The sequence below is a fragment of the Pempheris klunzingeri genome, chromosome 7 (assembly GCF_042242105.1).
Source record: "Pempheris klunzingeri isolate RE-2024b chromosome 7, fPemKlu1.hap1, whole genome shotgun sequence".
Taxonomy (NCBI): domain Eukaryota; kingdom Metazoa; phylum Chordata; class Actinopteri; order Acropomatiformes; family Pempheridae; genus Pempheris; species Pempheris klunzingeri.
The window spans coordinates 3,964,192-3,991,240 of record NC_092018.1 but is presented as its reverse complement, the minus strand read 5'-3'; the positions used below and the strand labels follow the sequence as shown (position 1 = coordinate 3,991,240).

The 27,049-nt window shown below is 42.2% G+C and overlaps 2 protein-coding genes across 2 annotated transcripts in view; both read left to right on the top strand.

Annotated features, from left to right (window-relative positions):
* The first annotated feature begins 7,024 nt into the window (after positions 1-7,024).
* prdm12b (PR domain containing 12b) lies at positions 7,025-12,666 on the top strand. The gene is made up of 6 exons (XM_070833459.1): positions 7,025-7,280; positions 9,216-9,281; positions 9,848-9,972; positions 11,208-11,363; positions 11,934-12,048; positions 12,191-12,666. Exons 1-6 carry the CDS (start codon positions 7,025-7,027, stop codon positions 12,664-12,666), a joined length of 1,194 nt encoding a protein of 397 aa, XP_070689560.1.
* Positions 12,667-16,144: 3,478 nt separating this feature from the next.
* c5 (complement component 5) overlaps positions 16,145-27,049 on the top strand; it is a 34,142-nt gene continuing 23,237 nt past the window's right edge. Inside the window, exons 1-17 of the mRNA XM_070833458.1 lie at positions 16,145-16,215; positions 18,557-18,752; positions 18,864-19,017; positions 19,935-20,005; positions 20,125-20,222; positions 20,930-21,012; positions 21,126-21,216; positions 21,312-21,420; positions 21,628-21,760; positions 21,904-22,019; positions 23,221-23,409; positions 23,755-23,958; positions 24,052-24,264; positions 25,264-25,413; positions 25,497-25,623; positions 25,713-25,778; positions 26,402-26,593. Of these exons, the coding sequence (XP_070689559.1) occupies positions 16,145-16,215; positions 18,557-18,752; positions 18,864-19,017; positions 19,935-20,005; positions 20,125-20,222; positions 20,930-21,012; positions 21,126-21,216; positions 21,312-21,420; positions 21,628-21,760; positions 21,904-22,019; positions 23,221-23,409; positions 23,755-23,958; positions 24,052-24,264; positions 25,264-25,413; positions 25,497-25,623; positions 25,713-25,778; positions 26,402-26,593 (2,263 nt within the window). The remainder of the gene's footprint in view (positions 16,216-18,556; positions 18,753-18,863; positions 19,018-19,934; positions 20,006-20,124; positions 20,223-20,929; positions 21,013-21,125; positions 21,217-21,311; positions 21,421-21,627; positions 21,761-21,903; positions 22,020-23,220; positions 23,410-23,754; positions 23,959-24,051; positions 24,265-25,263; positions 25,414-25,496; positions 25,624-25,712; positions 25,779-26,401; positions 26,594-27,049) is intronic.

Sequence of the window (27,049 nt, the reverse complement as noted above, 5' to 3'; positions counted from 1 at the left end):
TGTGTGTGTGTGTGTGTGTAGGCTGACTCAGGGGTCAGTGTGTCTGAGCTGCCGTCACAGCATCTCTTCATGTCATGACATGAAAAGTGGGATTTATCATTTATTCATGTTCCCAGAGCGGAGACAGATGGTCTGACTGATGATGTGATGTCATCTGTCATTAAGGCATTACTGTAATCACACACACACACACACACACACACACACACTGACTGACCGACCTCCGGGGATCAATGAAACAGCACTGAGGGATGAAGAACAGACAGAGAGGAAGACGAGCTGCAGGATTTCTGTGACTTCAGGTGTTCAGGTGACTCACATGAATCCATCAGATTTGATATTCAGTTCTACATCTGATGAAATCTCCTCTTCCTCCTCCTCTTCCTCTCTGAGAGTTCGATCTTCAGGTCGAGTCACAGTTGCACATTCACAGCTGACCAGAACAGCCTCAGGTGCATCATGAGCCCCTGTGGATAAACCGAGGGGATAAGAACTCACCTAAAATGTATCATGGCAGTTTCTGTTCTGTGACTCTTCACCGTGAACATTCCCCCAGTTCTCCAGACGACTTTTGAGCCGTTCAACTGTTCCACAATTTCATATCACGTAAACTGACTTGTTAACATTTGAGGAAGTGAATCAGTGTTACCCCACCGGGTGCTCAGGACTCCTCTCCTCCATCACCAACTCAAACAGGGACTTGTAACATCTTCCCAAGTTTCTAGTGGCAGCTGAGACTGTATTTATATTCTGCAGGTGGATTAAATCTATCAGACGAGACAGTTATTGTTAAAGAAATGCATGCAGGGCTTTTATTTTGACAAAATGGAGAGATTGGAATTAAAGGAGATGAAGAGGATAGAGACGGAGAGGAAGAGGGACTTTTATTGTGGAAGACAATGGAGAGGAGGAATAAGATGGAGGGATGAAGAACGAGATAATGACTGATGGAGAAATCAGACAGGAAATAAGAGCTGTCGACACCACTGTTACTGGCAGTGTGTGTGTGTGTGTGTGTGTGTGTGTGTGTGTGTGTGTGTGTGTGTGTGTGTGTGTGTGTGTGTGTGTGTGTGTGTGTGTGTGTGTGTGTGTTGCGGTCTCGAGTGTTAGTGGTCATAAAGTACAGGAAGGAGCTCGGTAAGTACAGATGAACTCTGTGTGTGTGTGTGTTTCAGACCTGATTAAAGATTAAAGTGATGGTGATCTGGATCAGGTCCAAATGTTTCCCATGATGCTCTGGGACCAACAGAAGCAATAAAATGTCCGTCTCAATTAACCGCACCAAATGGCCAAAAGTATGTGGGCTCAGTCTAACATGTGAACGTGACACGTGTGTTCGCTAACGTGCTGCTCTGACGTCCTTCCAACTGTTTGTTATCTTAAGAAAAAACATTTTCTCAACCAACAAAGTAACATTTAAATCTTTTTGTTCGTTTTTGAAAAATCCAAAATCACCAATTTTTGTGTTTTTCACTGGACAGTAAAGAAGAGGTTTCAAGTTGAAAATCTGTTTAATCAGGAAACTAAATTTGCTGTGGATATTCCTGCTCCTCAGAGGAAGAACCATTTCATGAGGGTGGAAAAAATATTTCATTTACTGTTTGCCAAAGAGGTTTTGGAAATGTATTCATACACAGGACGTGATGTCAGAGAGCGAGTTCACATCCTGTCATGTTTCAGCTAGTAGAAGCAGCTCGTCCTCGTGCTGACAACGACCACCGTGACCTCTAGTGGGCGTAGTAACTGGAGCGGGAGCACAGGAGGAGGTCAGGTGATGTTGCACAAAGAGCAACAAAGTCCTCATTGGAAAGACGCCAAGCCAAAGATGTTCTAAAACATCATTCATCAGGATTCATGAACCTGAAACCGATGAAATGTGTGCAAGCCGATATCTATCAGCCACCGGTCAACGTTCAACCATAACCAGCTACGTTCCACCAACCAGCAGCCACCAGCCATTAGCCACCAGCTACTGGTGACCAGCCGATAATCAGCACTCACCACTATCGGGCCAAAGGTCTTGAACCACTAGTCATCAGCACATTACCTATATATCAATCAATCAATCAATCAATCAGTCCTTTAATACAACATTGGATCTGTAACACCAGCCACTGTACCAGCATAACCAGCATAACTAGTCTAACCAGTCTAACCAGTATAACCAGTATAACCAGTGGGTGTTTTGTTTGTAAAACATATAAGATTTGCTTTGACTGGTTTCTGTTTCTTTAATTGTTTGTTATTCATCATTCAAAAACATTTCCGGCTCCTCAGATGTGACGATTTGCTGCTTTTCCTTTTAATTATTTTGATAATTTTAAATTTGTTTTTTTTTTAATAAAGTTGAGTTTTGGACTGTTGGTTGGACAAAACGACTCATTGTGACGACGGTTCTCACCAAGCAAATAATAAATAGTTCAAAATCAGCTCCACGTGAACCATAATAATAATCTAATGATAGAACATATGACAGTACAACAGTCAGAGGGGACTCTTTAGTATTTTCCTGACTAGACTCACATACTTTTACTTAAGTAACATTTTCAGTGTGGTATTTCTACAGTGTGGTATTAGTACGTCTACTTCAGTAAAGGCTCTGAGTGGTTTTCTCCACCTCTGGATGTTCCTGCTCAGCATCTCTCACCTCAGACATTTAATCAGTCAAAGTCAGATAGATAAAGAGGATGTTTGTTGGGTCTCAAACTCATGAAATAAACATTTTATCTGGTTCTCTGCAAAGAAACTGTAGAAATAGAGAAACCAACAACTGATTTATTGTCTAGAGAATATTTGGTGATATTTATCCGGATTGGCTCACTGACATCACATCATTATAAGAATCTAAAGTTTAAATTACAGTCATATATTCTCTGTAAAATATAAAGGACTGTCTGCACACTTATAATTTAACTTGTAATTTCTACATAATTCACACATTATTCTCATCATCCTGTGAATAAACTGCCCTCAAATAAATATGAATCCTCTGTTTTAATCCTTTAACACGTTTGGTCCTGCAGCTTTTCACACGCTGGAGATATCTGAGGTAAAGATTAATAAATAAAGGTGATAAATAAAACATGTCTTCCCGGCAGGCGAGCCTGCATCCTGTGTTTTTAGACTAATTGAAACAGATTATGAGGATGATGGAGATGAAGAGCGGTGAGAAAACGGAGACAAGCTGCTGAAAAAACAACGACACAGAAGCCCTGAACAAGAAGGGCGAAGAAGGAGCGTTTGATTTTGATTCCCGAGCAGCTGACAGCTTTTCTCCCCTCAGCCTGCTGATGATTATTAAAAGGCTTTTTAAAGGAGGATTATTAGCGGCGCACATGCTGCGTCTGTCCGGCCCGCATGAATACTAATGAGGCCGCAGCGCAGCGCTTAATCACGTTAGCGGAACAATATTAGTGCGCCATTTGGGCTCATTCCCACCACCTCCACCTCCTCACTTCTTTTTCTTCTCCATTCACCTCCTGTCCATCCGCAGCTCGTCCGCTGGACTCTTTCTCCTCTCCTCTCCTCTCCTCTCTCCTCTCCTCTCCTCCTGTTGTCCTCTTGTCTTTACGCGTGCCAGTCACCTGCCGCTCCCTCCGCCTCCTGACTTCCCGTCGTCTTTTCGGGACTAAAGTGGTTTCTTATTGGCTGTATAGAGCGAGTATAAAGGCGGAGAGGACACCGGGACACACTCACTGAGGGCTTTTTGTTGTAAAAAGCCCATTAAAGCGTGTCCTCCTTCAATAAAGACGCGGCTCTCCATTAATAAACTCCCGCTCTGCCCGCGTGCGTGGCGGCTGCAGCCAAACTCTCCTCCGCTCCTCAAAAAGAAAGAAAGAGACAGAAAAAAAGAGAAAATCCAGCGTTCATTGAGTCAAATCAATTGAAAAACATTTGCAAATCTGCCATTATTCCCGGATTTTCTCTCTTTTCTTCTCTTCTGTCTCTCGAGACAAAAGCGCGCAGCCTCCGTGTTTGGCACGGATCCGTTACGCACGGAGCTCCGGGGAGCCCGGCGGGGGAGAGCCGGGGGTGAAGCCGCTGGAGGAGAGTGGAGAGCCGGCTGGAGGACTCACCGAGCCGCCTGAAGCTTCTGAAGCCGGCAGAGGTGAAGGGGAAGCCGGTGGAGGGGGAAAAAAACTGTAGATGATTAAATAAAACACACGATGATTAAATTCATCCCCAAAAATACATGAAACATGGCAATATACATATATATATATATATATATATATATATATATATATATATATGTGTGTGTGTGTGTGTGTGTGTGTGTGTGTATTCTTATATTCTTTATAATAACGCTGGTGTATTTCATATTAAATGACCTAGAGGCTTATTTATTAGAAAGAGAAGAGAAAAAATGATTAAAACATAATTTCCTCTTCCTCAAACACGCACATAAACACATCTTATATTCCAACAGTGTCTGCAGTGTCTTTCTGTCTGTTTTTCTGATAATTACCATCATCATGAATCCAGAAACATCAACAGGTTGAATCATTTCAGAAGAAATTAGAGGAATCTGCTCTTAAAATCCCAAATCACAGAAACTAATCAGCTTTAAGCATCGATCATGTCTCATTTATCGAAGATTTCACCTGTTTCAGGATCCTTAAAATCCATTTTTAACACACAGAAACTCACTCAGTCACATCTGGACTGAACTTTATATGAGTTTCTGTTTTTTAATCTGTTTTTTTTCTTCATCGAGTCCAGTTTTTTTTTTCTTCATCTTGTGCGCAAAACATTTTGCATGAAACCAAATTAAATTCATTCTGATGTTTCAACCGAAAGACTGACGACAATAGGAGTGTGTGTGTGTGTGTGTGTGTGTGTGTGTGTGTGTCGCGTTCACGAGTGTCGACAATAAATGTTTAAAAGCTCATAAATACAGATCAGAGTGAAAGAGAGAATAATAATCCTGTTGAGAGACGACAGGAGGAGGAGGAGGAGGAGGGTGAATGGAGGGATGAAGAAAGCAGCTGCTGTTTTGGTAATCTGTCCTCTAATCTGTTTTCCTGCTCTGTCACTCACACTACTGCACTCCTCCTCCTCCTCTTCCTCCCCCTCCTCCTCCTCCTCCTCAGCTCACATTCCACTGCTGCACATTTGACTTTTAACCTTTTTTTTTTTTAAATATTGTTTATTTTTTTAGAGAAAAGCATCAAACTCTTTTCCCAAAAAGTTAATTCTAAACAACTTTATATCCTGTTGGGTAGTTTAATCAACAGCAATGCATTGTGGGATATGAAGTCATCATGTGTTTGTAGTGTCGCTACACAAGAAAAGTCAGCAAAACAGGCTGTTTTCAGCTTTGTGACGATTCATTTTCCAGCTGATCCAAAAGGGTTTTAAATAAGAAGGACGCGTAAAGGAACATTTCGTCCTTCAATGTATAAAAAAAAAAGTTGTGATGTAAAAAGGTGCTGTCAGACAAATGTAGTGGAGGAAAAGGATGTGGTGGAGTGGACGTAAAGTCACAGCACCTTGAATTTGTACTAACAGGAAATGCTGCTGCGCCTGATGAACACCTGACCGAACTCTACCTGTGCTGGCGGGGTCCGCCACCCTCTGCAGCCTCTGCACAGTCAGAGGAAGCAAAACAGACCAACCAGCAGCAACCTGAGTTCCCTGCGGAGCCTCCAGTCCAGTCAGAGCCAGGTGTTCTCCCCCTCGTCCAATCAGAGAGCAGCAGTCATGTCACCTGAGACAGAGAGAGAGGACACCTGAGATTAACCAGCCTGGAGGAGGTCTGAGAGACCTGCAGCTTTAAGATCCACATGAAGAGGAGACGCTGCTGGAGCCACTGAAACACACACACACACACATTGACACAATGGCCCCGCCCACCTGCCCAGGTAGGTTCAGGTGACCAGGTGAGACAAGAATGTACCAACAGACAAAGAAAGTACTTGAGCACAGTTTTGTATTTTGTATTAAATTTCAGGCTACTTTCATATTTCCACCTTCATGTTTACTAGTTTAGCTATTTTATTATTAATCTGAAAAATATAATCAACCAATAAATTATTATAGATTAACTATCCAACTAGCACTACAGGACCAGGACTAGAACCAGGACCAGGACCAGGACCATAACTAGGCTGTGGCTCGGAGGTAGAGTGGGTCGTCCATCACTGAGAAGGTTGCTGGTTTGATCCCCGGCTCCTGAAGCAGCTTCAGTGTGAGAAAGAATCGATTCCTCCTGAATGAACGATGTGTGAAAGATGTAAAAGTGCTTAGGACCACTAGTATGATAGGACCAGGACCAGGACCAGGACCAGGACTAGGACTATAGGACCAGGATTAGGACCAGGACCAGGACCAGGACTAGGACTAGAACTAGTACTATAGTACCAGGACCTGGTCCAGGTCTCCAAATGCTGGTTTGAGGTTTGTTCTGTTGTTGTTTTCTCATTAAGTCCTAATTGAGTGTCTCTACGGTGTCACGAGCCAGAGCTGTAAACGGAGCCAACAGCGCGTGCAGGACACACACACACACACACACACACACACACACACACTCTCTCTCTCTCTCTCTCTCTCTCCCCCTCTCTCTCTCCCCTCCCCTCTCTCTCTCCCCTCCCTCCTCTCCTTACAGACTGCTGTAGGAGGTGATTACAGCTCATTACAGAGTGTATATAGACCCACACACACTCTGCGGCCATCAGCAGGTTTATTTCAGCTCCTCATAACTTCTATTAACACATCACACTTTTTTTTATTTTCATGAATTTAACTTCATTTAAACCATTTGAAGAAACAACCTGCAGCGACATTAAAGGACCCGTTTTATGCCTTAAATTTCAGTTTCCGTTGCTTTTATTCAAAAAGAAGAATTAAAAACAAGTGGAGCTTTTATTCCAGTAAGACTCTGACGCTTTGTTTTTTGGATTTTTCTAAAAAAAAAAATTAAAAAAAAAAGTTTTGTTCACCTGGAGGAGTCTGTCTCCTCCGGTCCCCTGACACCGGCTCCCGCCGCAGCTCCTACCCGGCCCCCGGCTCCCTCTTCCCCGCCATGGGCTCCGTGCTGCCCGGCTCCTCGCTGGGCCTGAAGCCGGGCTTCAAGCCGCAGCAGCCGCTCTCCCTGGCGGACATCATCACCTCGGACATCCTGCACAGCTTCCTGTACGGCCGCTGGAGACACGTGCTGGGCGAGCAGCACCACCACCACTCGCACCAGCATCACCTGCAGCACGAGGACCGCACCGCTCCGAGCGCGAGCCCCAAGACCGCGTTCACCGCCGAGGTGCTCGCGCAGTCCTTCTCCGGAGGTCAGTGACGACACTTCAATTAACCAATTAAGCTTCACGAGCTTCCGCACCTTTAATTATCCCTTAAAATAAAGTCAGTCTAAGGTTCAGAAAGAGAGAAATTCACTCCTTTTCATCACTTCTGCTCACCTGCACATTTCACAGAGAAACATTATATTTACTCAAAAATAGTTTCTGGTTATTTTGAAACTATATTTTCTTTTAATAAACTATGAAGTGTTGTTATATGTGAAACTACCGACCAATAACCTACAATTACACCTTAAAATCCTGCTGTTTATTCATCAGTGCCATAATCATTATCAGGTAAATACTGAGGAGGACAGTTCACCTTTAATGCTGATAACAGGATACTTAAAATATCTTGATTCTTCTTTAAACCCTCATTAAGACGCTTTCAAAATATTAATCTACTATTAATTAAGAAATTAACTAATTCTGTTCCCTTACTAAACAACAGGCTAATAAATAAATCAAGTTGCTTTTATTTCTGTTAATTGATTCCTCAGATCACTTTTAGATCTTTTATTTGAAGTCAAACAGATAAAACAGCTTCAGATTCAATCAACCAATCGGCTAATTGAGGCCAATATCTTTAAAATCTTCCCGGCTGTTTGGAAGCAAAGTTCATTCAATTATTGTTCAGTAATTATCTTAACAATTAAACTATTAATAACCAATTAGACTGCTTGATGTTACCGGTCAGATTGCCACTGAGCTCCAGACTACAAAATCATTAAAAAACTTAAAATCAAATAATGAATCAATTAATCAGCAATGTGACGATCGTTAATTAATAACTAAAAATGTTTGAACGTCTTGCTGATGTTAATAAATAATTGCCACATTTTCTGTCTGCGCTTTTGAAGCTCAAATAAACTAAAATAAAGCTTCACTTGTGGCCTTTTTCTCTCTTTTATTCACGTTTTTTTTATCTTTTTAAATGACATTTTATTGTGAAATTCGTTTCCGTTTGGGGTGAAATTCGTTAGAGATAATTTCAGAGAAGCCGCGAGAGGTTGAACCTGCTGTTTTGACCCTCTGGTTTAATTTTTAACGGATTATTTCTGGTTTATTTCCCTCCGCGGGAAATTAAATCCGTTTTCTCCGTCGTGTGAACTGAATCCGCTGAACTTCTCGACGCGCCTCACGTTTCTCCTGATGGCATTTATGAGGTTTTTCTTTTCTTCTTTTCTAGTTTTAAATTCGGATAATCTTCCAGCACTTTTATCTCCATTTAAATCTCTTTTCTCCTTTATGTCACAACCAGTTTCACGCTTCGTCCTGAGCGTGAAACAGGTTGTGACATTTCTCTGTTTCCCTTTGAATTTTAATGTTAAACTCAATTCTTTTAATTTACTTTTTATTGTGTCAGGAATCTCCTAAACTTTCTCTGCAGTTCTTCATAGAGATTTTTACGCGTAAAATCTCTCTCACTTTGAATTTTCTGGCTTCCTAAAAGCGGTCATGAATTAAGATTTCTCTTCTCTGCGGCTCAGTGGGCAGCAGGAGGGGATTGTGTCGACATAATGCGGCTACTGAAGGAGAAAAAAGAGCATTTAACCTCCGTTTTTCTCTTTGCCAAGGCTGTGTTTTCAGCTCAGTTTCATGCTGCTTTCACTGTTTGTGGGAAACTTCACCCTCACAGCATCCCGAGCATCAGGACTTTTTCCAATAAAACTCACAGAACCGGGCTGCAGCCAAATAGTCTGAGCAGTCATGGTGTGCTGTTAAATCTGCAAAAATTTAAATGGAGTTCAACACGGGGGAATAATGTTTTTGTTAGTTTTGTTTGTTAGTTGTTGTATTTTTTGCCTTATTCTAGTTTTCAGATTTCAGTCGTCAATGTTTTGTTTGTTAAGAGAAGAAAACAATGTCAGACTTGCTTTAAAAGTAAAAATCCATTAATGTATTTTTTATTGTGTTTGTGTTCAGAGGTGCAGAAGTTGTCCAGTCTGGTTTTACCCAGCGAGGTGATCATCGCCCAGAGTTCAGTCCCAGGTAAAACACGCTCTCTGTGTTTCTGTGTTTTAAATGAGATGACACATCACCTGTGTTTGTTTTTACATCCTCGTCTTTGTCTCTATTTAGTGAGCAAAAACTCAAGTTACTGAGGCGATTTAAGCTCGATCTAAAACACTTAAACTGAAGTTGAATAAGAGGAATCGGTCGTGTAAAGTCTCATCAGGTGCAGGAAGTTTTATTACATTTTTATTGCACCAGTGAGTTGTGCATTTGCATCATTGTCAAAATAAGATGTGTATTGATAAGTGGTAGCTGGCCTGAATCCAGACGACATTACAAAGCACTTTTCTGTCCAATGTCAGTCAGTCGAGAAACAGACTAACTATTTGGATCAAATCTGCAAAGAACTAATGTGAGTTAGCCTAACTAGTTAGGTTAGTTAGCCTTTACACTTACTTTAATTCTTCTTCTCTCTGTAATCTCAGGGGTGTATGTTGTGTGTATGTAAGCTCCTACGTGTGTGTGTGTGTGCAGTTGAATGTGATCAATAGATGAGTCTGACTAACTTCAGTGTGTCTCTGTGTCGTGTTGTTGTGCTTCAGGAGAAGGTTTGGGTATTTTCTCTAAAACCTGGATTAAAGCAGGAACAGAGATGGGCCCGTTCACCGGACGCCTCATCGCACCTGAACACATCGACTTGTACAAGAACAACAACCTCATGTGGGAGGTAAACAAAGTTCACTGCAACTCTTCATTCACATTTAGCAACATGTACGTTTATATTCAGGACCACAGGACATCTAGCAGATGGTGTCGGCCCTCTGCTTCTGCTTCTGACTGACTAGTAACAAAACATTTACACACTTGACTGTAGCTCTAATTAGCCACTGAAGCTAACTATCATACTAACTAGCTTACTGGCTAACTGACTGCTAGCCCGCTCACTTTCTGACTAACCAAACACCATGCTGACTCATAGCTTACTAACTACCTGACTAGCTGACTCAATGATTGCTAGCCATCCAACTAACTAACTAACTAACTAACTAACTAAGGTAAGACAGCTACCTGTACCTGACTCAGTGTTAGCCAGCTAGCTTGTTTTCTTACTGAACCCACAAACTTGCTAACTAGCTTGCTAAGTACCTAACTAGCTTACTCCATGAATACTTAACTTACAATGTAACTAACTACAATAAGACAACTACCTGCACTACCAGCTTGTTTTCTGACTGAATTACCAATGACCTTGCTCACTAAAACTTGCTAGCTAATCAATTAATAGATTGCCTGACTGACTAGCTGATTTATATGACACTAACTAGCTGGCCACCTACCAAACTAGATAACTAAGTCACTAACTGCATGGCTAGCTGGTTAACTATCTGTAATCAACTCCTGTAACATTAGGTAACCAGCCATCTTCCTGTAACTAACTAACTGACTGACTGACTGACTGCTAGCTAGCTGGCATGCTAACAAACTTGTCAAGTAACCTGGTTAGCTGGTTTTTACCACACTAGCTGACTACCATCACCACCAGACTGCCTATCTGACTGATTGGTCTCCAGTCAGGTAGCTAATTAAATAAATAACTGGCTAGCTGACAGAACTGTAGGTAACTATCCAACCAGCTGTAACCAACTAACTGATTATTAGCTCTGGTTAATGTAGCTAAATAGCCAATAACCTTTATTTGTGACTGTTGTGAGATTTGAACGTGTTGCTTCTTCATTGTGCGTGTTGTTTGTCATCACTAACCCGAACCATAGTCATAACCTTAAGACCAACCCTAAACACTATCTAGTTACTATCTAGACTGAACCATAACCAACTCACTAGCTTACTGTTTACTAGCTGGCTATCATGCTAACTAACCACCCTAATAACCGCCCAGGAAACAAACTGTCTAGCTGACTTCTAGCCGAAGGAGTAAATGGATATGTCGTGTTTTCTCCTCAGGTGTTTAACGAGGACGGGACGGTCCGGTATTTCATCGACGCCAGTCAGGAGGACCAGAGGAGTTGGATGACGTACATCAAGTGCGCGAGGAACGAGCAGGAGCAGAACCTGGAGGTGGTTCAGATCGGCAGCAGCATCTTCTACAAGGCTGTGGAGGTCAGTGAACGCATCACCTCTGTCTGCTGAGGCAGCATGTAGGAGATGTAGAACAGGACATGATGTTCAGTTCAGGTTATGAAGAACCAGGTCAAAGGCAAAAGGACTAAAAGGTCTAACTGAGGTCTGCTGAGGTGCTTCATTTTCCTCAGATGGTGAAAATCCTGCAGACGTTTAATTGATTTAATATATTAATATATATGACAATAATAATAATTATCTATATTGTAAATGTGCTTAATACAATATTGAATATTAAGGAGTAAAAACAGCAGAATCAGTTCCACAAATATCCAAGAGTCAGTAAAGCAGGACTTCATAAAGAGGGATGAAATCACAAAGAAGGAAAAGTAGAAAAGTTTTTAAGGTTTTTAACTGCTGCAGTAAACTGAGTTACTGTCAGCAGCAGTTCAGAGGAGCTCAGGTGTGTGTCGCCCCCTGCTGGCTGATAGATAGATTCATAGATTGATAGATAGATTGACTGATTGACAGATTGATAGATTTATAGATAGATTTTGGTGTTTTGATTTAAAGGCAGGAGATGAGTGACCGCCATGTTTTTCTCCTCAGACGATCCCTCCGGACCAGGAGCTGCTGGTCTGGTACGGAAACTCCCACAACACCTTCCTGGGAATCCCTGGAATTCCAGGAGGAGACGAAGAGCAGGCGAAGAAGACCAAAACTGGTAAATATTATTGATTATTGATGTGTGAATTCATCTGCAGATCTGTAATAATTTAAATATATAGAGGCCTGTATGATATCACCAAACTCCACATTCATACATTAGTCTGAATCATTTCTCCTCTTCCTCCTCTTCCTCCCAGATGAGTTCCACACCTGTGAAGGCGCCTCTTCTGTGTCCTCCTCTTCCTCCTCCTCCTCCTCCTCCTCCACCACCTCCGTCAGTCTGGGTCGCATGCGTTGTGTCATCTGCCACCGCGGCTTCAACTCCCGCAGCAACCTGCGCTCCCACATGCGCATCCACACTCTGGACAAACCGTTCGTCTGCCGCTTCTGCAACCGCCGCTTCAGCCAGTCGTCCACGCTGAGGAACCACGTCCGGCTGCACACCGGCGAGCGCCCGTACAAGTGCCACGTCTGCCAGTCTGCGTACTCGCAGCTGGCCGGCCTGCGGGCGCACCAGAAGAGCGCCAGGCACCGGCCCACCGGAGACGCCGGGGTCGCCGGGGGAAGCGTGGTGGTGCATGCGGCTCACTCACCTCCTCCTCACCCACCGCAGATGACCGCCATGCCTCACCCGGCATCACTGGTTCACCATATCCCCACCATGGTGCTGTGACGGGGGTAAACACCAAAACACAGACAGACAGATAGAGACAGATTTTAACTAAAAAACAAGCTGGAGTGTTTGGACAAACTTAGACAGAAACCTTCCCCCACACAGGTGTATCTAGTTACCCAGGTAGCTTGATGAGATTGGTTGAGTGTCGGCATGTTTTTGAGCTCCCTGGTGGCTGTTTCCAATCGGCCAATCAGAGTTTTGCCAGTGCGATTGAGAATGGGGGACATCGCCTTCTTGTTCTTAAAATGTTGATCGAAAAACTACTGTGACTAAAAAAAGCCACCAAACTTATGAGATCAGTATAAAATGTCTTAAAACTACATTTTGGAACAGGGCGTCATCATTAGGTCATAGTGTCGGACCCACTTTAGCTGGATATCATCATTTATTGGTGCAAATTCCCAAACAAATTCATAATTATCAAATTACCAAAACCAAGACTGACCCTGAGACTTTTGGGCAGTTGCCTGCTTTCAGTCATTGCTGATTGGTTACAGCAAAATAACCCCCAAACAGACGACCACGACCACCATGTCGCTCAGCGTGGACGTTCAGGGGATTATCAGGGCCTCTGGTCTGACTCTGGTCTGACTCTGGTCTGACTCTGGCCCACATACGGCTCAGATTTCGGGGTGCAGAACTGGGCTGAGAATCGGCTCCAGTTCGTGGCACTCAGGCCGACTTTGGACCAGAGTCAGAGCCCAAACTCAGAGCAGTGGAGCCTTAAAGTGGTCAGTGGTTTCATCATGAGGTCATTCAATCCTTTATTGATAAATGTAATACTGAACTTTGGCCAGTAGATGTCCCCAAAAACACTTTGAATCAATGAACCATTTTCAGCACCCTGGTTCAGGGTGGTTCAGGTTTGGTTTCCTCATCACTGGGATCATATATCAGGGCACAGTTGGACTTGGATTTGAGCTACCTGGGTAATAATTTACAAAGACGACTCCACACTCCAACAGCTAGACTGCTGTTAGCTCTGGTTAGCTTGACCACAAGTTACGTTATGTAAACATTAATCAATCAATCGATCAGATGGGTCAGATATAAACTGAACACGTTTGTACATTATATGCATGTGGACACACATTTAGAGACGCGCCTATTAAAGTCTGCTGCTTCTTAATTTAAAGGTTTTAGTGTCTCTTCACCAGGATGAAGAGACACTGGAACTCATGATAATGATTCATATAACAGTTGCATGATGGGACAGTGTTAGCCTGTAACTGCAGCGTATCATGTCAGTATAAATCATGTATCTTTGAGACGACGATGATGATGATGATGTCGTGCTTTGGTTTGCATGCAAGTGGTTCTCTGTTAAAGGTTGTAATGTGTGTGTGAAAACTAGGAGGCGCTACAGTCTGAGCACAGAGGCTTCTTCAGAGGAAACATCCATCATACCGTTATTACCATGCTAACAGGTTAGCATACATGCTGCTGAGTGATAGCAGCTAACGCTCAAATTATTGTCACACTTTGCTACGTAGCTGCGACCGTCTACGTGACATAAAGTTTGTCACCCGCCCATTAGCTAAAACATTAGCATGGTACAAAATCCTAAAAGATATTTTATGCAAACGGTAATGAAAAACAAAAATAATCTTTTGGGATTTTTGCTGCTTTGCGCAACGTTAGCTTGATGCTAACATGTTAGTGGGAGTGAACGATCAGTAAATAAAAACTCACCAGATTCCTCTAAAGAAGCTCATCACTTATTAAAACAGGCAGCGCCTAAAATCTAAAATATGTTATTATTATTATTTTTATAATTATTATTATTGGTTTATGTCTGTTGTTATTAAGCTGTGGGTTGAGGCCCAAATTGGGTCTCAGGCAGGTTGACTCTTGTTAGAAAATATTAGTAAATTTCTAATCTTTGTAAATGTTTCTACAGGATTTTTCCCCCCACAGACTCTTTCTTTCTGTATAAACATGTTGTTAATTAACCAGATTAATGAGAATAGAAATTAAGAATCAATGAGTCTCTTTGGTTGACGGCTGTTTGTTGGCCTTTTTTCTTTTTGTGTGATGTAAATAAGCTTCAAACTGTTAAAGAAAAGAATGTGAATATAAACATGAAAATGTGCTTTATGCCCAGAATATAATTCAGCTGTCACTTTATCTCTGTATATGTATATGTACAAGGTCATATATGATACATGTATCGGTATATGAAGTATGCTATGTTGACTTCTATAAAGGACATTGTATTTGAGCCTATATACTCCTAATAAAGTATTACTTCACCTTTAACCTCTGCAATACTCTGCTGTATCGTATTTTTTACTGCACCACATTTACCTGGTAACTTTCGTTACTAATTATCTTGTGAACGAAGATTTTAAAAACCTATACTAGACATAAAATACAAAGAAGTATGGTTATAAACAGAATATAGCCACCCTACAGTATATAAAATGAATGAATTAACAAACTGTATGCACTGACATTTTTACTTTTACTTTAATACTTCAGTATATTTTGCTAATAATTCTCACATGCTTTACTTAAAATTGTGCTTGTAACAGTATTTTTAAATTGTGGTATCATTATTGCACTACTAGGTTCTAAATGTGTTTTTCTAACTTTATATTTTGGGGCTAACATGACTTTTCTCTCACTAATGTTTGTACTAGGTTCAAACACAGTACATGCCAGTATATGGTACTTTTTCCCATATACTGTAGTATTTCACATACACACCATTAAAATGAAAATATTATTTCACGTTTTTTATAACTTACAGGCTGATAGAAATATTTCAAAGCTGCAATAAACACCAAATAAGAACACACTGTATTATCTTTTCACGTCAATTTAGCTTTGACTCATGCAAATAATGCAAACATGTAAAGCTGTTGACTTCCCTTAATAATGACTTTATATTCATAATCAATATTCATGCAAACAAAATTAGAATTGTCAGATCACAGAACGTGTGTGTGCAACTTACAACATGTGAACATCAACTATTTTCTACGCTGCTCTGCTGCCCCCTAGAGGCCAAAAATCAATTATTAAAGCTTTAAGTGTATTTGGGAAGATGAACCCTTTAGCAAGTGATCGGTACCATCTGTGGTGACCCAGACATGTTCTGTCCTGATATTTATATATATATATATCTATATATTTATGCTATTACTGCAGAGCAAAGAGAAAACTACTGTTTTGATGACCGACTGATGAGCTGATAACTGGAAAGCTCAGAGTCAACATGGTTGGGTAAGATCAGAAAACACAGGCTGAGTAAACTCACCTTTGGGACACACACACACACACACACAGAAGATGTTCCCACTCTGTCCTGCTGTCTGATGACTCACAGGTATTTGCCAATAGCTGAGTTGACCAATAACTAATAAAAACTCACTGTCTGTCAACTGTTCAGGCAGTTTTCTCTGTCAGTGGTGTGCTTCCAGAGCTCAGAGTCTGTGTGTGTGTGTGTGTGTGTTTCCTCCTCACCCTCAGGATGAAGGTGTGTGTCGTCCTGATGTGTCTGTGTTGTCTCTGTTGGAGGACAGTGGCCGACGAGTCCAGATCGTAAGTCAACTTTTTTCCATCTCTAACTCTTTCACGTGTAGACGCCATAACATCAAACCAAGTGGTGCAGCTGAGTGGAGGTTAATAAACAGTCGGGCTCTGGGCTCCACGCTGCTCCATCTTTATCCAGCGTCTGTTTGTTGGTGGGGGGCTCAGACTCTGTGAACATCGAGGAGGGAAAACCAGACAGGGACACTTCCTCCACCTCCAACACACCAATGCTATACACACACAGACTGTATAAAAAAAAAGTGTAGCCAACATTACGTCACCCATTGGTTTGTGCACTGCTGTTTTGAAGCCCCAAGTTTGGCATTTTTCAAAATCGCCATCTTGACTTTGCAGCCAAAAGTGACACATGGTTTTTTTTTTGCCCCACCTTTCACTGGTTAGTTACATGTAAGTAAGTAAATTGTATTTGTAGGGCACTTTTTGCTGAATGAAGAACAAAAAGTGACTTACAAGGGCAATTTTGACACAATAAATAGATGATAGCCAATCTGGCACATGTGGATTAATCAAAGTCCTTTCTAAACGAGCTTGTCCCGCCTTAAAGCCTCCCCTACTTTATCGTCTATCTTCCTTTAAATGGGACCATAATTTACTAAATGAACATCCTGCTGTGTTGAAGAAGACTGTAAACTAGCGACTGAGACCAGAAACTCATCAGGAAAATGTTTACTGAGCTGATAAATCAAGTGAGAAGTCAGCTCATTTCATACATACATAGACTTCCATCCAATCAGACTTCTGTAAGATAGACTGTATGAAGAAGTGGACAAAGCTTCCGGGTCTGAAAAGTGAGGTCAACGCTGAAGAGCCTTAAACTTTCATGTCCTGCAGGGGGCGACTCTGCTGGTTGCAGAGAGATGTCTGATTTAATGGAAGTCTATGAGAAAATTAGCCTTGCTAACGAGTTTATGGTCTCAGTCGCTAGTTTCAAGTCCTCTTCAAAAAAGCATGTTGTTCATTTAGTAAATTATGGTCCTGTTTAGAGGAAAATAGACGATAAAGCAGGGGAGGCTTTAGGGCGGGACTACATTGTGACTAACCAATCAGACGCCTTAGTGGAATGAATGTTCTGGCTCCAAAAAACCAAGATGGCGACACTCATAAAGCCTACACTCGAGGCTTCAAAACAACGGTCCACAAACCATCCAGTGACATCACAGTGACAACGTCCACTTCCTATATACAATCTATGGTTTGGAGCCAGTGGTTTGAATGCAAAATGCAGGTTTAAGACTCTTAAACAGTGACTTCACTTTCACTCTCACATCAAAAGTCTGATGGTCTGAGGTCTTTACTGTAATGTAAATCAACAACACATTATTTTTTATGCTCTACCTTTACTACCTGTTGTAAAAAGAATAGAATAGAATTTTATTGCCATTTGTACAAGCTTAAAACCAGTTTAAAAACAGGTACATTGGAATTCATTGTGCATGTCCCTGAGTCAGTAATAATAAATAAATAACAGACAGACAAACAAGCAAACAGACAAAAACAGTGCATTAAAAACAATGTGCAAGGTGCGTAGAATGGAGAAACTTCAAATTGTAAAAAGGCAGTAATAAATAGTAGTAGTCTATTGCACATATATAAACCTATTTAAACCATGATTTTTGGCACTGAGCACAGCTGTTCGTCTGCCTGTGGAACAAACATGCACTCTGTTTTAATTGGCACCGTAATGCGACCTTGAGTGTATGAGAAATATCTGACTGCAGACACTGACTGTAGTTTGGACACAGCTTCCTGCAGCACTAGCTGATGTGGGAAGTCTGTCCTCTCAGCTGAGACTTTTATATTTTCCAGTTGATTCTTTGATGAAATTAAAAAGGCAACTTTGTCGTTGAACATCTTATTTCACTCATATCTCACCAAGGACATTCAACTGTAGAATTTCCACCACATTTACTCGCAGGCAAAAAGAGGAAAGGTCACGTTGTCGCCTCCTTTACTGTGCTAGTTTTGCTGTGATGCCTCTGACATGGACAAGAGGATCCAGTATCTTCTTCTTACATAACCTTACGTAACCTGCAGCTCCCTCACACTTCACAACTCTTTACTTTAACACCTAAACTCACCCACAGTTTGCATGTTTAAGGCACTTTTCGGACACTAGTCGTATCGAGCCATATTTTTAAAAGCAGGTTCTTATTTTGTTTGCATCTCGTGCACAAAGATGCAATTTACACATTCCTGCCGAGGGTTTCAGCTGCAAGTAGCAACGTGCTTACAAAGGAGAGGAAGAGGATAACTGAGGAAGACTACCTGCAGGTGTTTGGTCATAAAGTGTTGGACACATTAAAGGATTCCGTGTCTCCTCCTCTCTCAGGTATCTGATAACAGCTCCTCTCTCTCTGCGCCTGGATGCTGTGGAGACGGTGTTGCTGCAGTTGTTTGGTTTTAACCAGGAAGTGATTGTCCATGTATTCCTGAAGACCTCCATGGCTCCCAGTCATGTGATTCTGGCTCAGGATGTCGTGACCCTCAACACCGCAAACCACCACCAGGGCGCCGCCAAAGTCCGGGTCGGTCTGACAGAACACACACACAGAGCTGGAAAACTGTGATCTATCAAAACTCATCTTAGGGTGAGAATTTAACCGGGATGTCGCTTCCGTTTCTGTTTCTCTCTCTAGCTGCTCCCAGGTCAGGTGGATAAGAGTGTGAGTCATGTGATCCTCCACATCCAATCAACAGAGATCAACCAGCACCTGTCTGTCCCTGTCAGCCGCACCAACGGCTTCCTGTTCATCCAGACTGACAAACCGCTGTACACCCCGTATCAGAGCGGTGAGAGTGTGTCTTGAAAGTCCACAGCTCCTGACTGCATATATCATAACTGATCCTCGGTGTCCCACAATGCATTGCACACTGTTTAATAGTGTTTGCGTGTTCGGGAACTCACTAAGTCACAAACTTAGACTCAACTCTACGGTGTCACATCATAAAATCACAGACAGATCAACAGAAATTTCATCATCTATTCTACTTCCAGAAAGATTTGTACTACTTTCTGACCTGATTAAGTACCAGATTAAGTGAGAAATAATCTGCAAATGTGTCTGTAATGAAAACAGTTGTTAGTTGCAGCCTCAGACTGATCACGTGTCAAGTTGAAATAAGAAATTAATAAAATGAAGGGTTTTAGGATGATTAATGGGGAAGGAAAGCATAAAAACAAACAAGTTTTTTGGACATTTCTCTAATTTTTAGACTGTTGTTAACTGTTGTGAAGTATATGAGCGTTTGAACTCTTTGGCCCTGAAACAGTTATTTAAATTAAACCATGTGAGAAGAACTTATAAGAACTTTGCAGGGGGTCACATGAGCAACAGATCCCCTTATGACATCATAAAGGGAGACAAATCTAAATGAGGATGGAGCAGAAGAAACAGAGAGAGGACGGTCTTTTCTCATAGTTTGAGGGTGTCTAGACACACCAGGGGACACATTTTCACGTTCAAAAGACATTAAAAAGTGTATTTTGCACAATATGGGACCTTTAGAATAACTGTTCACTAAAGCTGTCAGATAAATGAAGTAGGAAGTAACGTGAAAGTAGCTCAACTAAAGCAAGCACCTCAAAATTATATTTATGTAGAGGACTTAGGTACATTAACTTGGTTATATTCAACCACTGTATATGTTCACCCGTTTACCCATGTGTGTGTGTGTGTGTGTGTGTGTGTGTGTGTGTGTGTGTCCAGTTAAAGTGAGGGCATTTTCTCTGAACCAGGAGCTGAGGCCAGCCAATCGCAGTGTCTTCCTGACCTTCAAGGTGAGTGTAACTACCTGCAGGAGCGCCAGGCTGCAGCGGCACGTCGCAGCATGTTTCTACAGGCTGAATGTTTTTTCATGTCAGCGCGATCCCAGGTCAGTGACTTTTGTCGTCCACAGGACCCAGATCAGATGACAGTGGACACCGTGGAGATGATTGATGTCAACAACGGAATCCCATCAATGCAAAACCCCTTCAAGATCCCCATTAAGCCAAAGTGAGAGAACTGAAAACCAAACTTTCCTCGACTGAGATATTTTATCTGCACACATTCTGATTCCAGGCTGCCTGTCACGTTAGTATGGTTGATTCAGGGGTGTTTGTAAAATTGTTAATGTGATTCCAGGCTACTCCTTAATGCGATTAATGTTATTAATGTGACTCTAGGCTGTTCATAATGTTATTAATGTGATTCCAGGCTGTTTCTAATGTTATTAATGTGATTCCAGGCTGTTTCTAATGTTATTAATGTGATTCCAGGCTGTTCATAATGTTATTAATGTGATTCCAGGCTGTTCATAATGTTATTAATGTGACTCTAGGCTGTTCATAATGTTATTAATGTGACTCTAGGCTGTTTCTAATGTTATTAATGTGATTCCAGACTGTTTCTAATGTTATTAATGTGATTCCAGGCTGTTTCTAATGTTATTATTGTGATTCCAGGCTGTTTCTAATGTTATTAATGTGATTCCAGGCTGTTCATAATGTTATTAATGTGATTCCAGGCTGTTTCTAATGTTATTATTGTGATTCCAGGCTGCCCATTAATGCCATTAATGTTATTAATGTGACTCTAGGCTGTTGGGAATGTTATTAGAGTGATTCTGTTTATAATGTTATTAATGCGGTTTCAGGCTATTTGTTTTTTAATGCCTTTAAAGTTAATACAGGCTGTTTGAAATGTTGTTATTGTGATTCCAGGTTGGGGATTTGGTCCATCGAAGCATCCTACTCTGACGACTTCACCACAACAGCGAAAACGGACTTTGAAGTTAAAGAATATGGTAACACCACAAGAAAACCTACTTCATCTATTCCATCAGATATGGTCTGAGCCACATTGGTGGTTCGTATCATATGAACCGTAGAGTTAAAATCATTAACTGTTTCGTGTCAGTTCTTCCCAGTATCTCCATCCTCGTGGAGCCAGAAGCGAACTACATCAGCTATGGAAGTTTCAACAGCTTCAACTTCAAGGTCTCTGCCAGGTGAATAAACATGCTGACGCCATGTCCAGCCCACAAAAGATTATAATAAAAAGCACACTTAATTGTCAATTTGACCACACGTGTGTTTGTCTCAGGTATCTCCACGGTGCTCCGGTGGCTGATGGCGAAGTGTTTCTGCGCTACGGCTACGTTAGCGGGAAGAACAATCCTGTTCTCATCCCCAGCTCCTTTTCCAGAGAGAGAGTGAGGAACATAAATAACTAAAGTTTCCCGACTTGTATCTGGAAATATCTGATCAAAGACTCTCAATATCTGACGCTGATGCTTCGGACAGATTTCGGTCATTATTAAAAAATAAATATATTGAGATTTAACACCCAGTTTTGGGTGCCACTGTTATAAACAGCACGTACACATACAGCGTGCGTTAGTATTTTCTGTGTGCTTCAGTTGTCCCTGACAGGTGAAGTGGACGTGACCGTTAACATGGAGAAGGTCCTGTCCAAACACAACGGACTGAAAGACCTCAACAGTCTGGTGGGGAAGTACTTGTACATCACTGTGCTGCTGCAGGAGGACATGGGTACGAACATGTCCCCAACACTTACCCTGAGCTTAATCCAAGTCTTAAACCTGAGATTTAAAGATTTACTTTGTCACATGGTGTCAGTTTACTTCAGGAATACATGGCCGCAGGTTTCCTCACCCCTCCTCTCTGTCTCTCAGGTGGTATCAGTCAGGAGGCGGAGTTTGCCGCGGTGAAGTTCGTCAAATCACCTTACAGCCTGAGTCTGGTGTCCACGCCCCCCTTCATCAAACCTGGACTTCCTTATAACGTCCAGGTGTGTGTCAGGGCGTCACACTCACACAGCCAAACCAGGTGTAAAGATGAAAAGTTGCTAATTAGCTTTAGCTAAACAGGGAGGCAAAGTCCCTCCACTTCTGGTGGGCGCCATGGGACCTTATTCCAGAAAAAATATGTATAGTAGTCAACGGTGAGGAACAATTAATCTTTTGATCCTATTTGAATTGTGCCATGAATTACACATATATGTAACTGTAGCTGACAACACACACCAACACTGTGGCCGTGGATCATGTTTGTGTGTCAAATTTTTCAAAGATACATAATTTTCCTACACATCATCTCTCTGTGCGTTCATGACGTGGGCTCATACAGTTTTGGGATGAACGCAAATGTTTTGTTTTACAGACACATCTTCACCTGTGCTCATTTGCTTTTTAGTCTGGTGTGAACACACCTGAACAAAATGTAGCACTAAGATCCACGAGTTCACGTGCAAGATTGTGAACAGAAGCGGTTTTTAACTGCAACTGTAGTTTATTAACTGCACTTATAAGAACAGTTTGTGAAGCCAAATTTGTTTGTGGAAGAGCTGCAGAATGGTTGCTCACAGGCCGAAGAGACACCAGCCACATCAGGCATCAGGATCTGCATGTTTGTTCTCTATAAGAGCAGGACGAGGCACAATCAGACCACACTCTTGCTCTTTTAGTTCCTTGCAGTGAGTCAGAAAATATGCAAATGAAGGAAAATCTCAGATTTAACAGAAGTAATGAACTTTTCTTTGCAACCAGAACAAATGGCGAAACTCAGGAACAGGTTAGCACTGATGTATCATTACATTTCCATTTCTATTTCCTTCATGGCTTAATGGCAGAAAATCTTACACACAGATTTTGAGAATATTCACCAAAATGAAAATTACGTCAACAACCTATTGACTTCAGATCCTGCGAGGTGTTTATCAGTGTGGTCTGTTGCATCATTAGCGACTCTCAGCTATGGAAGCAAATTACCGACTGGAAAATCAAATAAAAGTTTGGACTGAATTAAAATAAACACCCTATAATCGAAGCTTTTGAGGCAACATGGAAGAAGATTTTGTGATGCAGTCAAAGCTTCCAGAACAGCTGCTAAATGGACCTTTGGGTGAGACCGTCGGATCAGCTGCTGTTTCCAAGGTCAAGTGTAAACTTTGGGCCCCAAAATTACTCAGTAGTTTTATGATGTCGCTGCAGGTGTTGGTGAAGGATCACCTGGACAAACCGGTGAACCGGGTTCCGGTCCGTCTGGTGGAGCGGCAACTTTTCATACAGGGGAAGGAGAACGAGGAAGTCCCCTGTCCTGACAGCGCCAACAGCCAATCAGACGGCCTCGCTGTCTTCATCTGCAACACGCCGAGAGAAGGAATTAAGGTGGCACTGAAGGTGAGGAGGAGGAGGAGGAGGAGGAGGAGGAAGATTTACTGTTTTATTGGTGTTTCTGCTCTCATCTTGTTTTTGTAGTCACCATCCTCATTCTCGTCATACTTATTGGTGTTATTGTTATTTACACGTTGTTTGCATGGTGTTTTTTTTAACGGTTTACATGGTGTTTATGTGTTGTACTTTACTTATTGTTGTACTTGTTGTTTACCTGCCTTCTTCCTGTTGTTTACTTGTTGTGTACTTGTCCTCTGTCTCGTTTTCTTGCTGTTGTACTCATTGTTGTTTACTTGTCTTCTTCCTGTTATATGTTGTTGTTTACTTGCCTTCTTCCTGTTGTTTACACAGTTTGAGACGGCAGACCTCACCCTCCCAGCAGCCAGTCAGGCCAGTCTGAGTCTGGAGGCGGTGGCCTATCATTCCCCAAACCAGCGTTACCTCTACATCGACCCCCCGCTGCCCAGCCACGGCCTGGAGGTTGGGAGATTCGCCAGCATCAAGGTGTACTCGGCCACGCCCTCCTACGTGCCTGTGAAAGCGCTCAGCTACATGGTGGGAAAACAGAGCTGGTGGTGCATGTCAATGGAGTTTGTCCTGTTTCCATAGTTACTGATGACACTGTGCCTCCCATGTGCGTTTCCTCAGATTCTCTCCAAAGGGACGGTGGTGGACTTCGGCAGTCAGAAGTTCGTCTCCGGCTCAGATAACAAACAAACTCTGAGCTTCCAGGTGACGTCCTCCATGGCCCCGTCCATCAGGCTGCTGGTCTACTACATCCTGTTCGGAGAAGGGACATCTGAGCTGGTGGCCGACTCCGTCTGGCTGGACGTGAGAGACAAGTGTGTCAACGGACTCCAGGTAGAATGAGATACTGCACACATACAGACAGCAGGGCCAGCGGCAGCCAAGACATTCCTCAACTCAGACAGAACTTCTTTATTTCACTCTTTTGATTTATACTAATTCTTGCTAAATAACCACGTTTTTAAGTTTACTCACATTTTATTCATATCCCTGATCTAGGGCCACCCTGTTATGTGTCATGGTCCGATGCCATTGCCTCCAAACATTGAATGGCTCGTAAGATTTGTTCCATATGAACTCACCGGTAGGGAGGTGATCTTATTAAGGATCTGTGAAGTGGAAAGAAAGGATGTCAACCAGGTGTGAAGGTGTGAGAAACGTCTGAGCAGAAGCCATGATAACAGCTGGTTGGATTCTCTAAATGCAAAGGAAAGGTGCTTCAGCATCCATTTATGGAAAAAAGGAAATAATGACGTCCAACAATTCCTTGCAGGAGCCACAATTAGAGCGATGCGCATCTGGCTGACCCACATCAATAACATCTGCCATGTCATTATTACATAGCCTTGTGTAAGTGCAGTGAGATTGTCTCAATCCCTTTAAATTCTCCTTCACATCGATATCATGATGTTTTCCATCAAGGGCACAGAAAAGTGTTGAAGAAAAGACACACGGATGTAACTTTTTGACTATTCAACCACAGCCCAAGATGAACCAAAGATAACATCAAAGATGGCGGAATACATCTTCTGCCCAGCACTGAAGTCCTCCTCAGCAGCAGTGTGTTAAGTGCTGCCACTTGTGGCTGCACTTAATGGAGGTTAATGAGAGTCCCGTCATAGATACCAGATTTATATTTCAGCATCAGATTTCTCATGTTGATATCAACATGAATGTATTGTTCATGATAAGTTATATTCTCACGGTAAATATATTTACATTTGTTATGTCGTGTTGTTTGTAGTGCACATTTTGCAAATGATCACTGTAAAAAGTATGTTTTTCATTGAATGTGTGTGTGTGTGTGTGTGTGTGTGTGTGTGTCTGCCTCAGACTGAGCTGTCACATCGTAAACGGGATTACAAACCGAAGGAAAAACTCCGACTGGACATCCAGACTAATCAGGAGGGTCTGGTTGCTCTTTCTGCTGTGGACACCGCCGTCTTCACACTACGACCCAACTACAGGGACCCCGTTACCATGGTAACGCAGATACCTAAGATACAAACACTATTTGGAAATTGCATTTGACGTGCAACCGTAACGGGATGTACGATGGCCTGCAGGTTCTACGCCACATTGAGCGAAGTGACCAGGGATGTGGTGGAGGCGGCGGCAAAGACAGCGCAGACGTGTTCCGATTGGCCGGCCTCACCTTCATCACAAATGCCAACGCCCAACCAGCAACCAGCAGTAAGCCAATCAATCAATCAATGACCACAAACTGGGTGGTTTTGTGATAAATTGCTGTTTTGTGTTTAAATCACTGTGTCTGTGTGCAGATGCAGCGTGCACGGCAGCAGTGCGTCCAAAGAGAGCCCTAACTGATGAGGAGAAGGCAAAGAAAGGTACGACTTCACCTGTCAGCTCACCTGCAAATATTCTCCATCTCCCAATCACTTCAAATGAAGCCAGTGTGACTGATCAATTCAAAGGTCCCATATTCTGCTCATTTTGAAGTTCATACAGGTATTCGGAGGTCCTACTAGAACAGTTTCACGTGGTTTAACGTTCAGAAACACATTATTTTTCTAATACCAGACATGAATGCTTCAGCCTCATTCTGCACGCTCAGTTTTACAGGAACAGAACCACCTGCATGCTTCTCTCTCGCTTCTTCATATTACAGATAGTGGCAACCCACAATGCAACACTCTCTGTCGGAGCCAATGTTACACTGGTACTCTGTATATCTGGTCCTTTAATGCAACCCCCACTTTTCCAAATGTAATTTATTCCCAGAAATATTGTTTTTTATTCTGGCTTAGACTTAATTTGATGTTTCAGATTGAACCCTTCATTATTTTAGCCATCACTATGTCTTTAACTTTGTTCTTCACCGTTTGGATCTCTCTGCTCATTAGTTTTGTATTACCCACATTGGCCCTGTGACATTACATCCTTTATAAACAAAAGGTAATAGTAACAGCAGAAAACAGGGAGATAACAGAGTGTCTTTGTCTGTGTCCAGCGAAGAGTTACGGTCCAAAGAAGATATGCTGTGAAAATGGAATGAGATACATCCCAAAGAGTATGAGCTGCCATGACTTTGCCCACCAGATCGTCCGTAAAAACCCTCCCTGCAGAGAGATTTTCAAGGCCTGCTGTGAGTTCATCCAGCAGCACCTGGACCAGGACCACAACCTTGTCCTGGGACGCCATGGTCAGTGTGGACTTATCGCATCACACCCCATCACACAGTCACAGACAGACTGACAGACAGACAGTCACATAAGTCCTTAACAGTTTCATGAAATCCACTACCTGTTGTGGTCATTAGGGGTCGCCAAAATGCAGAGATGTTGAAAACCTGAAGGTGGGGCTGTCAATTTTGTTAGCTATGCTAGGTGCTACTGTGATTATGCTAACATTAGCAGGGCTCAGCTCAACCCTTGTTAAGATTTAACTTATACTCAGCTGGGTTTAAAGCCCCACTGGGACTGGCTTTTAATCCGGCCCAAAGCTTGTATGTGGGTCATTTTTCAACCTGATTACAGCCACTATGGCCTGCTGTTTTTTTTCTGTGTACTGGCTGGTCTTTTCCTTTTACTTTATTACTTAAGCTTGTATCAACTCGGCGTGAAATTTGGCTTTTGAAAAGGGTTTTCATATTTTTTTG

Coding starts and splice junctions, on each gene's coding strand:
- prdm12b (XM_070833459.1), top strand. CDS start 7,025: ATGGGCTCCGTGCTGCCCGGCTCCTCGCTGGGCCTGAAGCCGGGCTTC. Junction 11,364..11,933: donor TCTTCTACAAGGCTGTGGAG/GTCAGTGAACGC, acceptor TTTTCTCCTCAG/ACGATCCCTCCGGACCAGGA. Junction 12,049..12,190: donor GGCGAAGAAGACCAAAACTG/GTAAATATTATT, acceptor TCTTCCTCCCAG/ATGAGTTCCACACCTGTGAA.